This window comes from Mirounga angustirostris, unplaced genomic scaffold (genome assembly GCF_029215605.1).
Source record: "Mirounga angustirostris isolate CCGP_5_RB_7025 unplaced genomic scaffold, mMirAng1.0.hap1 SCAF_10, whole genome shotgun sequence".
Taxonomy (NCBI): Eukaryota; Metazoa; Chordata; class Mammalia; order Carnivora; family Phocidae; genus Mirounga; species Mirounga angustirostris.
The window spans coordinates 124994311-125007381 of NW_026991718.1; the positions used below are offsets into that span (position 1 = coordinate 124994311).

The 13071-nt window shown below is 51.8% G+C and overlaps 1 protein-coding gene across 1 annotated transcript in view; it reads left to right on the forward strand.

Annotated features, from left to right (window-relative positions):
* The window catches only part of EYA2 (EYA transcriptional coactivator and phosphatase 2), a 267958-nt gene that overhangs the window by 233926 nt on the left and 20961 nt on the right, over positions 1–13071 (forward strand). Inside the window, exons 11-12 of the mRNA XM_064573294.1 lie at positions 7992–8050; positions 11846–12006. Coding sequence (XP_064429364.1) covers positions 7992–8050; positions 11846–12006 — 220 coding nt within the window. The remainder of the gene's footprint in view (positions 1–7991; positions 8051–11845; positions 12007–13071) is intronic.

The following is a 13071-nucleotide window of genomic DNA, read 5'->3' on the forward strand; positions in this document are numbered from 1 at the left end:
ATGTTATATATATAACATATACATATATAATGTTAACAATAAGGGAAACTGGGCGTGGGATATATGGGAACTCTCTATACTATAGTTGCAACTTTTCTGTAATCTAAAATTATGCTAAAACTAAAAGCTTTGATGTTAAGTAAGCCGCCCAGGATCACACACCCAGAAAATGGTAGGGCTGGGACTGAAGCCCAGGGAGGGGCATTTGAACACCAACTACAGCGTCCAGGAGATATGAACCTGAACGTCTCTACCAGTTCTCTCCTGCCCCCGCGCCCTGAGATGCATGAGTGCATAGCGTCCTGACAGGTTGGTGGGGTTTGACTAAGGAATGCAGTTTTCTGCTTTGCTTCTAAATTGCCTTATCTGCAGAGTTGGCCGACTATGAGCCTCTCCTGATGGTGAACTCAGTTCATTTTGGCCATTATTGTACCAGGCACAGAGTTCAGGCCTGTAGAATTCGAAATAATGATAATAGCAAGAATTATGCCAAACGTGGATGTGGCACTTTCTATACTTTTCAGAGTGCCTTACCTGTACTGACTCATTTAATCCTTTCAATACCCCAGGGTGGAAAATGGTGCTCCATAGCTCAGTTAGAGATAGGAAGCTGAGCGTCAAAAAGATTCAGTACTTTGTCCAAGATCATTCCGTTAGTGAGTAGCCGGGCCAGAGTTTGAGCCTGAGGTCCAGAGTCTATGCTCTTAATTGCTATATTCTCTGATGGATGCTACCTTTAGAGTTTCCCGAGTTATTGAATAAAAGAAGAGATCGGCCATTATACCAGGCCTAGGTTAGTCCTAGAGGCCCCACAAAGTGGGAAAATAGAGACAAGTTATTTGTCCTGATGTGAGGTGGAATTGGAGCAGTTTTTACAAAGAAGATTATATCAGCAGAGCCTCTTCAGGCTTTTGGCAAATGGAAAGGGAAGGAAAGGCATTCGAAATAGAAGGAATGGCAGGTGCAAAGGCCCTGCAGCAGTAGCATATGGGTTGTTGAAGGAACAGCAGGAGGCTGCTGTGTCCGCAGGTGCAGTGAGAGATGGTGGGAGATGGGGCAGGGTGCAGACATGGAGAGCCCGAGTCTTTGTGAGGACCGTGCTTTTTTTCAAAGGGAGGCGGGAGCCACTGTGGGGTTTTTTTTTTGGTGTTTTTTTTTTTTAAGATTTTATTTATTTATTTGACAGAGAGAGACAGCGAGAGAGGGAACACAAGCAGGGGGAGTGGGAGAGGGAGAAGCAGGCTTCCCGCTGAGCAGGGAGCCCGATGCGGGGCTCGATCCCAGGACCCTGGGACCATGACCTGAGCCGAAGGCAGACGCTTAACGACTGAGCCACCCAGGTGCCCCACTGTGGGGTTTTGAGCAGAGAGGGACACGATCTGACTCAGGTGTGAACAGGACCCCTCTAGCTGCTAGATGTGGACTGGGCTGGCAGGATGGGGCATAGAAAGGGTAGAAGCAGGGAGAGTGAGGAGATGACCCCATGAGTCTGAGTCAGGGGTCCGCAAACTTCTTCTGTAAAGAGCCAGATAGTAGATATTTTAGGCTTTGCAGGTCACGCTGTCTCTGCCTCGACTTCTCAGTTCTCACATTGTAGGACAAAAGCAGCCATAGACAGTAGTAAATGAACGAACTTGGCCGTGCTGCAACAAAGCTTTATTCGCACAGATCGGTGGTGGGCCACGTTTGGCCCACGGGTTGTAGATTGCTGAGCCCTGATCTCGGTGGGAGACAATGAGAGCTTGGAGTGGTGGGAACAGTGGAGGAGGTGTGAATAGTCAGACTGTGGACATATATTGACTATATATTGACTTATTGTGGATATACATTGACAGGAGAGCCAGCTGGATTTGCTGATGGGTTGGTTGGGAATGTGAGGGGAAGCAAGGAGTCAGGGACTACTCCAGGACACATGCAGGATCCAGCCTAGTGTTGGGCACGTAATAGGTGACCAGTAGGTCTGTGTGTTGAATTAGCAGTGCAGCATTTCATGTACGTGTACCTCGTATTTCCCAGTGATAATGTTAGTACCTGGAAAGCAAGAGCCACTTTTCATCCTTGAAACTTCCCCACTGTTGACCCATGCATTGTCTGATGTGGTTCTGGGCCCATAGTAAGTGTTTTTACAGTTTTTGTGATTCTGGGCCCCTCCTCTCCCTCACTGTGTAGTCTCGGGCATTGTATCCGTTTGCTGGGGCTGCCGGAACAAAGGACACAGACTGGGTGCCCGGAATGACAGGAACACTGTGTCACAGTTCTTGAGACCAGAAGTTCAAGATCAAGGGGCCGGCAGGGTTGGTTCCTTCTGAGGGTGCTAAGGGAGAGTCTGTGCCCTGCCTCTGTCCTCATGCTCACATGGCATTCTCCCTGTATGTGTCTGTCTCTGCATCGACATAAGGACGCCGCCGTATTGGATTAGAACCACCAACCTAATGATCTCACCTTAAATTGATTATCTGCAAAGAGCCTATTTCCAAATAAGGTCTGTTCACATGTCCTGGGGGCTAGGGTTTCACAATCACAATTCAGCCCATAACAGGCAAGTTTCTGCACTTCTCCCCACTTCGTTTCCTCCTCCATGAGATGTCAACAGTATCCCCTTTAATATATGCAAAGTGCTGGGCGCCTGGGTGGCTCAGTCGGTTAAGCATCCACCTTCGGCTCAAGTCATAATCCCAAGGTCCTGGGATTGAGTCATGCTTTGGGCTCCCTGCTCAGCAGGGGAGTCTGCTTCTCCCTCTCCCTTTGCCCCTCCCCCCTACTCGTGCGCTCTCTCTCTCTCTCTCTCTCTCTCTCTCGTGCTCTCTGTCTCTGGCACGTTGGGAACCTAAATGTCCTTCAGTGTGAGATCCTGTCTGTCTCCTTCCCATGAGATATCTTCTGTTTTCAAAGGCAATGCATATGTGCATTATCCTTATAGAAAAAGAGAGAGTGAAGGAGGGAGGGAGGAAGCATTTCAATGAGTTTAAAGCCTCCTTTGACCACTAACCCAATCCCAGTGCTTTCCCAGATAGAACTGCTTCCAATTAGATGTGTAAGCTTCCAGATCTGTCTTTTCCCATCTATGTATATGTATATATCCATATAAAATATTTTACTTTCTTTTTAATGGGTTTTTATAAATACAGTTGGCCCTTAAACAACACGGGGTGTTTTTTAAGATTTTTATTTATTTATTTGAGAGAGAGAGAGAGAGAGAGCAGGGGGGAGGAGCAGAGGGAGAGGGACAAGCAGACTCCACGCTAAGCAGGGAGCCCAACGTGGGGCTTGATCCCATTGACCCCGAGATCATGACCTGAGCCGAAACCAAGAGTCAGATGCTCAACCAATTTCCAGTTGAGCCACCCGGGCACCCCAACATGAGTTTGAATTGCATGGATCCACATATAAGCAGATTTTTTAATAAATACAGCACAGTGCTGTAAATGTATTTTTCTTATGATTTTCTTAATAGTTTCTTTTGTGTAGCTCACTTTATTGTAAGAATACAGTATACAATACATATAATATATAAAATATGTGGTAATTGTTTATATTACCAATAAGGCTTCCAATCAACAATAGCTATTACTAGTTAAGTTTGGGGGGAGCCAAAAGTTATACACCGGTTTTTGACTGCATAGGGGTCAGCACCCTGAACCCCCATGCTGTCCCTGGGTCAACGGTATATATATGATGTGATACTGGATGTATCATTCTCCAGCCTGCTTTTTTTCCCACACTGTAGAATGTCTTGGAAATATTTCCATGGGCTAACATAAAAATCTACCTCATTCTTCTGACCCGCCGGGTAGGATTCCACTGAATGGACATACCACATTTTATTTAGTGATGATCCAGGTGAGGGAACTTCAGGTATTTTCCTGTTTCTCACTGGGATGATGGACATTCTTGCACAAGGCGATGTGCGGGTGTTTCTCTGGATCAGAAAGTGTAAATTCCTCATGGCTGGGATTGCCTCAGGGCCCAGGTCTCTCACCCAGGTCGAGGCATGGGAACCCTTCCTCTGTCTTTACAAGCAGGTCCTGCTTGGACCCCCCCAGGACGATCACACTCGGCCCTGAAGAGGCCAGAAGCACCCTAGGCTGTGAAAAGCCAGCATCCCACCTTCGAGGCCTGCCCCCCATGCAGGAAAATTGCGGGGCATAGGATCTTCCTCCCCCAAAGCTCCCTTCCTCGGCGTTGTCCCACTCCCCTCTTTGCCAGGCCAGGCTTAGCAGGTAACTGGATCCAGGTCAGCTGGTAGAGTATGAGGTAGCGTCTAGCTGAGCGTCATGGTATTTTATTAAGTCCGAAATGTGATCGCTACTGTGTCACCCTTTAGCGCCCCCAACAATCCCCTTGCAAATGAGAAAACCAGAGCCTCCCACATGCCTTTCCCCTGACATCAAGGAAAGCACAGGGAACCCTGCCCAGGGGCCTGAGCCCGTGTGACCCCTGGAGCAGCTTTCGAGCTTGAGGCAAGGACTGGGGGGCACAGGGAGGCGTTTTTCCAATTTCAGGCAAAGCAACGGATGGGGGAGAAGTCTGCTACTAATTTTGTTTTCTCTGTGCCTGGGTCTTCAAAGTCAGCATTGGCTTTTAAAGACCGTTTTCATGAACCTGTCGGGCTTGCTGGTCGAGGACCCTTCCATCTATGTAAGATTTCTGTGGCTCAGAGGGCTCCAACTAGTGTGCCCACTGGGGCCACGTAAGCAGGTAAGTGAAGGGAAGAAAACCCAGATGAGACTGTAGAGCCCTGGAAAGGGCTAAGGATGGTTGGGACGGAAGAATGCCAGCCCCACAGAGCGTGTAAAGTCTCAGAGTAGCGAAAATCTGGAAAGACAGAGAGAGTGAGAACAAGCAGGGCGAGAGGGAGAGCGAGGAAGAGGGGTCCCCTGAGTTTATGTATTGGCTTCTGTTCCAAAAAAATGTTTCAGGCCTAGTGTGGGCTGAACAAGCTACGTCTCCAGGCCAGCTTGCAAGCTCTTCCCTAAGTGAGCTTATCAACACAGAAGAGTTGTCAGCCTGGTTCCTTTACTCCTCGAGAGCAGCACTGTCCACTAGAATTTTCTGTGATGATGGGAGTCCGTGCACCATCGAATACAGTAGCCACTGGCCACATGTGGCTACAGAGCACTTGAAATAGGCCTAAGGAACTAGATTTTTTATGCTGTTGAATTTAAATTTATTTAAATAGAACTTATCAGTAACCACATGGGCTAATCCCTAGTGTATTAGGCAGCATGACTATAGAATCTTTCAAGTTAGGGGGTACCATCGTGCTCGACTATTTTAGGAAAGACCCGCCGGGTAGGGTCTTGGGGAGGGGCGTCAAGTATACTTGCGACCACCAAGCATCGATGAGAAGCCCGGGTACATGGAAAGAAAGGAAATGCGGCATGAGGAACAGTAGAGGCTTAGGGGAAAGCTAGCTCGAGTGGTCACTCAGTAGCCCCAGTTTTTTCCCAATGCTCTCCAGAGAGCGTCTCAGTTGGGTTCACCACTTAACCTCCGCCATGTTCTTTGCCCTCTGCTCCGACTTCCACCTGCCCACGTGGTGGAACTTCCCCACTGCCCTTTCCATCCAGGCCTGTCAGAGCACACCGCTGCCCATGCCCAGGCATTGTCCCGGGCCCATGGATGTGAGAGGTCTCGCTGTGCCACAGAGCTGTGGGCCAGAGTGTGCCAGGGACTCTGGAAGGAAACCTCACCTTCCGGCAAACCCCTTTTGAATCCAGAGCCCTTTCATGGGACCAGAGAGAGACCAGTGGCCACACCACCCCTTTCTCCAAGGTTCCAGCCTCAATCCCCACAGAGTGGCCCAGGCTGCCCCAAATGCCACTGTCCCCACCCCCACCCCACCCCCACATCTCCATAACAACATGGTTACCCCTATAGGTCTTTTAAAAATTAATGAGGGACGGGGTTCCCATCATCCCCACCCCCCGCAGAGCTCCTGGTCTCAAAGATAAATTCAAGCCTTTTCCTTATGTAAAAAGATGGTGCTCAGAATGTTGAAAGCACCTTTTTTTTTTCCAGATTGTACCCTCCTATCAACAGTCCAGAGATGTCACCGCCAATTTTTTTCTTAGCGTCAAGCTCAGAGTTCCGTATGCTTCTCCTCTCCCTAGCGGTGTTTCCCAGGAGATACCTGCCCCCTGAAATTACCTTGCAACCAAAATGGGGACATTTATAAATCTTCATACAATAATAGAAACTAACATTCATGCCACACCTGCTCCGTTCCAGCCCCTGCACCGGACGCTCTGTGCCCAGCACCTCCCTTCTCCTCACGCCAAGCCTGTAAAGGAGGTTCCGGTGTCTCTCATTTCCCAGCCCGACCTCTGAGGCTCAGGGTGGTTATGCCACCAGCTCGAGGCCACACAGCCAGAGCCGACTCTGAACTACACGACTGTGTTCTCTCACCGTTCTGGAGGTCAGAAGTCCAGAATCAGTCTCCCTGGGCTGAAGACGTTGGCGAGGCTGGTTTCCTCTGGAGGCTCTAAGGGGAGGAGTCTTGGCCTTTTTTGGTGTCTAAGGGGCACCTGTATTTCTGGACTTGTGGCTTCTTCCTCCATCTACCGTGTACCCCAATGCTACCCCAGTCCCCTTCTCCTTTCTGTCTTCAAATACCCCTCTGCTTCTTACTTACAGGACCCCTTGTAATTACATTTAGGGCCCACCTAGATAATCCAGAATAATCTTCCCATCTCAAGACCTTTAACTGAAGCACATCTTGCAAAGTCCCTTTTGCCATATAAGGACCCTGGGATTAGGGCATGGACATTTGAGGGGGGGGGGGCATTATTCAGCTTACCACAGTCATGGTGGCCTGGTTTCTGGTTACAGCTGGGGCTGGATCCAGGGGATCAAATACTGTGATCAGGGCTTCATCCCTGCCTCCAGCTCTCAGATCTGCTTTTCTCCAGGCTTAATCCCACCGTGTGGCAGCTGCAGTGAAGGAGAGGCCCCTTCCCCAAGGTCTCAGCCCAAGTCCCAGGGCCGGCTCTCACTGGTCCTGTTCAGACTACATGCTCATCTTTCACACAGTCCAAGACCCACAGACCAAGGCCGGGTCTCTCCGCTTGGTCAAGCCTGGGTCATGTGCCCTCCTTCGTCATGCGCCCCCCTCTATCTTAGCTCACACGTGCTAGGGTGTTTCTCCAAAGAGAATGGAGAGATCTGTGAGTGCTGGAAAGCAGCATGGCTCTGGAGTCTGTTGGCTGGCAAGCATTATACATTATGCATTATACAGTATAATCAGTACCCAATCAATGCTGACCGCAGATCATGGGACACAGAGGAGGGCTGGGGGCGGGCGTACCTCCAGAATGAATGTTGACGAATACAAGGTTCACTAAGCGGATGAAGGCAGAAGAGCCTTCCGAGCAGAGAATGTACCTTGATTAAGGCAAAGGCCTCGACTGTGGGGCCAGGGTGACCGTATGTCCTCACATACTCAGGGGCGGAGCGGGGTGGTCCTGTTTTGCGCCTGTCCTCCCAATGTAATCTTAACAGCAGCCCCCTTTACTTGCAAAACAATCTGGGTTTGCATGATAAATTATATGGTCTGTCCCCCTGAACAGCCAACCTCATTTATAAGGGTACCGAAGGCAAAAGAAGGGATGACACTTAATGAGAGGTCACTAACCTTTAGTGGCAAAGCTCACACTAGAATTCAGGACTCCTGACTCCCAGGGCAGTGCTCAGCTTATGAAACCAACTCTCTCAGAGACTACATCAGATTAATCAGTCATGGGACGCCTTGGTGGCTCAGTCAGTTAAGCGGCTGCCTTCAGCTCAGGTCCTGATCCCAGGGTCCTGGGATCGAGTCCCATGTCGTGCTCCCTGCTCAGCGGGAAACCTGCTTCTCCCTCTGCCTGCCGCTCCCCCTGCTTGTGCTGTCTTTTTCTCTGACAAATAAATAAATAAAATCTTTAGGGGAAAAAAAAAAAGATCAACCAGTCATCCTTCTCCTTCTTTTTCTCTTCTTACCACATTCTCCATAGGATTGTGACCAGATCCACGTTGACGATGTCTCATCCGATGACAATGGGCAGGACCTAAGGTAGGAGTTTGGGGAGCCAAAACTGCCCCTTTTGATTGGCTATTGAGCTTGCCTTTCACCAGAAGCAGAGAGGAGGGGCGGGCTGGGTTATCAAGATGAGTGCACCTGCCTGGGTCAGAACCCAGGGTTGCAGCCCCGACCCCCACCCTGCAGCCTCCTCAGCATCACCTCCAATCACAGAGGCTGAGATTTCCACAGGCTCTCTGTGACTCTGCTTATGTTTCTCTCTCAATGGTTTCTTGTCTGCTTCCCAAAGTAATGCATGCATATTGTAAAAAATTCAAATGCCACTTCTAACCTTGCCTCCCAGAATCACCATCACGAAGAGTTTGGCACCCCTTCTTCAAAGGTTTGAGTCCTTCATTAGCATACATATATTATTTAATATAAACGTTGATACGGTCGCTACTCAAAAAATATTTCTTGACTGAGTAAGCGGTATGTCTAGTTTCTAGGGGACAACACTCCTAGGACATGGATTCCAGAAATAAGGTACCCAACTGCTCAAAACGAGACAGCTTTCAGAGGAATGTGGCTGGAATGTTCCAAGCCTGCCCCTGAGAAAACCTTATAAAAATGGAACCAGAGTTAATCTGTGCTTATCCAAAATTATCCCAGCCTAGTACCTCTTGGCCCATCAAAAATATTATGAGACTGCATGATGTTTCGCTTATGGGACCAGTAACTTCACTTAGTCTTTGCTTCCTAGATGTGTCTTCCATCTTACTCCAAAAAAAGAAGTCAAAGCTTCTGTTGCTGGGCCCTGGAAGTCTTTTCAAAGGCCAGCACAACTAGAAGTGATAGGCAGGTGCCTGCTTCGTATTAATTAGCCATTCTGAAAATCCCTCACAGTCAGGACTGGCAAGGAGCAAGGCTCCAGTGCCAGCCAGGGCTTCTCCATTTATGGAGTAAATAAACCCCAGATCAAAGTTAATTGTGTCCTTTCCACAACGTCATAGCTGGGAGCTGCTCTCCCCCTCACGGCAGTGAGCAACCAGGGTTCCGCTTTCATAACGTTTCCCCTGTAGCTGGCTGGCGTGGGACTGAGAGCGGGTTCCTCTGAAGGCCGTCTCATGCTGAGCTGTTTGGGACGTCACTTCCAGAACCCACGATCCAAGGATGGTTTTCCCCACAGACACCAAAATCTCCATGTATTCATTCAAGCAATCTCTTTTGAGCCCTTACTGGGTGCCAGGCGCCTAGCATCAAATGTCCCTTCTTTGGTTTTTTTCAGTTCACTGCAGAAACCAACCTTGGTAATGCCCTTATTTTGCACCACGCCCTGTCCCGGACGCCTTACGTGCATTAACTCCCTCATCTTCACAGTTACCCTAGGGAACAACACGTGCTCTTCTCATCATCCCCATTTTACAGGTGGGGAATGGGAGGCACAGAGAGGTTAAGTAACCTGCCGAACCTCACACAGCCAGTAGGTGGGGGAGGTAGGATTCATGGACGTCCTTCCCTGCCCTCCTGTTCTCTTGGCAGAACATCTGGCCACCTCCCCCAGGGTGTCCTCGGAGTTTTTAGTAGGTGTTCTTTTTCAAGAATCAATTTTCTGGCCTTTCCACACTACTCTGAGAGGGGCCCATAAGGCGTAGTCCTGGGTTCCCGTTGCAACTTAAAGGAAACTTCCACCATGTCCGGATCCCTTGATGTCCTGCCACTGAAGCAGGAGGATGTCCTCAAATGCCTTGCAGCAGGAACTCACGTAGGTGGCACCAGCCTACACAGAGGGAACAGTATTGGCGCAAACATCATGAATCTGAAGAGGACGTGGGAGAAGCTCTGCTGCCAGCTCGTCACGCGGTTGCCACTGAAGGCCCGGCTGACGCCTGTGTCCTAGCCTCTTGCAATCCTGGCCGCGAGCTGTGCTGCTACTGCCCGGGGGCCAGGCTGGTGGCCGCCCCGCTCCTGGAACCTTCACCGACCAGATCCACGCAGCCTTCCGGGAGCCACGACCTCCGGTAGCTGCTGCCCCCAGGGCTGACCGCTGGCCACCAGAGGTGCCACCCTGCCTACCATGGCTGTGTCACAGACTCTCCCCCGTGCCACGTGGACCCTGCCACCCCATCCAGCAGCAAGGGGACTCACGTGGCGGGTCCGATGTGGCGGGTCCCGGCCCTGGAAGTCCTGCACGCCTGTGGCACCATCCCGTGAGCACCCACGGGAGGCCACGCCGAATCTTGGCTTCTGCAGAGACTTCTGAAGAGACTGAGAAGGAAGAGCAGGCCGCTGCTGGAAAGGCCTTGACCAAGGAGGAATTTCGGGGTGAATGGACTGTTCTGGCTCCCGAGCTCACTGCTGCTCAACACGAGGCTGCAGACGAGTCAGGAGGCACACGGAAGTCTACGTTCGAGGCCCTGAGGATCAAGTCGCCTGGGCCAGTGTCCTGGCCTGCACGCCCCAGGGAGCCCCCAAGGGGCAATTAGCTGTTGAGTTGGAGACACTCGCCGCAGGTGTTCCTGTGGCTCCTGCAGAGTTTTTGTTGTCACCACCAAAGCCTCTTCCCTGGGAAGAGTTTTCTGTCCAAGAGGAAGGCCCGGCCTCTGCTCCAGTAAGGCTGAGCCCCAGGCACGGAATGGAGGGTGACAGCCGCATGTCCCATCACGCTGTGTTCAGGTGCCCCACAGGGAGCGAGACCTAGCACCTCGCACTTTCCAAATGCCCTTTGACCTCTGCAGCAGCAGGGGCCCTGAAGTACGGGGCGGTACGTGAGGTACGGCTTCCAAGTGTTGTTTCATTCTCGCTGCGCCGCATCTTTGTAAAAAATAAAATGTCTTTGTTTCCACTCTTCAGCTTATCCTAGAACATCTAGAAAGCGCAAAATAGTGCAAAGAGGGAAAAAAATTAGCCAAACTCACACCCTGAGACAGCCATAGAACCATATTGACCTGCTTCCTTCTGCTCTTTCCTAGGAAGAGACTCATGGGGGGCGGGGGCGGCACAGAGGGAGAGAGAGAATCTCAAACAGGCTGCACGCCCAGTACGGAGCCCCACGCGGGGCTCGATCTCACGACCCTGAGATCACGACCTGAGCCAAAATCAAGATCTGACGCTGAACCGACTGAACCACCCAGGGGCCCCTAGGAAGAGACTCATTTTTAAAGCTTTGGGTCATACTATACACATATCCCTTGTCACGCTCTGGTTTTCCCCTTCCGACGTTGATTTTGCAAACCTCTAGGAAAGCTTCTGGCGGAGGGAAGGAAGATTGGAGGGGGGGGGTCTCTGGCGCGTTGGGGTTTTCATTCTCACGTGCTGGTTGCTGTAGGCGGTGAGTCGCCCACACTCTCCCGTTCCAGTTCCCAGCTGCCACATCTGTCGTCAGCTTTGTGGGACACTCTGACTTGTCCCCAGTCCACACAGAGCACTTCTTAGGCCGACATGCTTCATTCGGAGTGGAGCATTGTATCTGCAAAGCCCCAGCGATCAACTCTGCCTAATTTAACAAATCACAAAAATTATGGTTATTTCTGTGGAAAGATACGGAGATGTCACAGAATGGGAAGAAAGGGTTGGCAGCCAGGCCTTCCACGGAACACGGAGCAGTGCCGATTTGGGGATCGAAGTAGCAGGAACTAACACGTTTTCTTCCGGATTCTTCTGTCAAGATGAACCAGCTGCAACCGTTTTCTGGAATTCCCTTCTGGTTTCGAATTCTAAAAGGGGGGGGGGGACTTTCCTAGCTTGGCCACCGCACCAGGGGCTTCCTGGCTCTGTGGGGCCTGCGGTCTCCTGGCAAAGAGCCCCCCCCGCCGCCCACCGACAGTATCTTTCCCCCCTCCCCCCCAGCACGTACAACTTCTCCACCGACGGCTTCCACAGCTCGGCCCCGGGAGCCAACCTGTGCCTGGGCTCCGGCGTCCACGGCGGCGTGGACTGGATGAGGAAGCTGGCCTTCCGCTACCGGCGGGTGAAGGAGATGTACAACACCTACAAGAACAACGTTGGTGGTGAGTGGCCGGTGGCCCCCGGCGTGGGGGGAGGTAAGGGCTGGCTGCCCTGCTCAGGCCGCACCCCAGGCTGAGGCAGGGTCAAGGGCGGCCACGGCCCCTTGCGTGCGCAGACACCAGCTTGCTCAGTGCGCACCTCGGGGCACGCTCTGGAAGGGGACATGAGCATTTCTGTGTCCTCACTTGGGGCGGGTGACTGAGGAATAGACGAGAGCCTGCCTGGGATCCCACAGCCCATGAACGGTGGGGAGGGCTTAGGGGCCACCCGCCCCCCCCGGCTACATCAGGTGTGGCCTGAGGAGGCTGGGGTGGCCTCGCCACCTGTGTTCCAACACGCCCTCCGGGCATCTCGGTCACTTGCTGGAGTTGGGGGACCGGTGGCTTCGGCCCCTGCTGCTCAGACGGTGGGCCACAGACCAGCTGCGTAAGCATCACCTTTGTTGCCAGACTCTGGGGGCCCCCTCCAGGCCACTGGGTCAGAATCTGCGTTTTTAACAAGATTCCCGGTGATCTGTGGAAATAATGAAGTTGGAGAAGGCCTGGAAGCTGCTGGTTCTCATCCTGGAACTACCTGGGGCATTTCCAGCTCTGATGTTCTTGGCCTGGCTGCAGCTGGGGTCGGGATCACAGGGTTCAGACCCTGATGTGCGGTCAAGGTGAAAGCCGCTGGCTTCGGCAGCAAGAGAGCACTGGTCGTGGCCCTGGATGAGAAGTCTGGAAGGGCCTATGGGCAAGGCTTGGCTCTGCAGTGCCAGGCCCTAGATTGCTTTTCTGGAATTCTCTGGGCCAGCGGTTCTTAACAGGAGGTGATGCTGCTTCTCCCCCAGGAGGCATTTGGGGGTATGTGGAACCAACTACAGGCCGATAAAGGGAAAAGGTCTGAGTAGGCAGCTGGTAGCATCTGCCATATGCCCCTTGGCCCCCTGGCCCCCAAAGCTTCCAGGGCTCCCTCCCCCTGCCCCAGAAAGTGGAGTCCCAGGAAGAATCTAGGGTCTCAGACTGGACAGAACCTACTTCCAGTCCCAATGCCTCCACTTTCTGGCTACCTCCCTGAGCCTCAGCGTC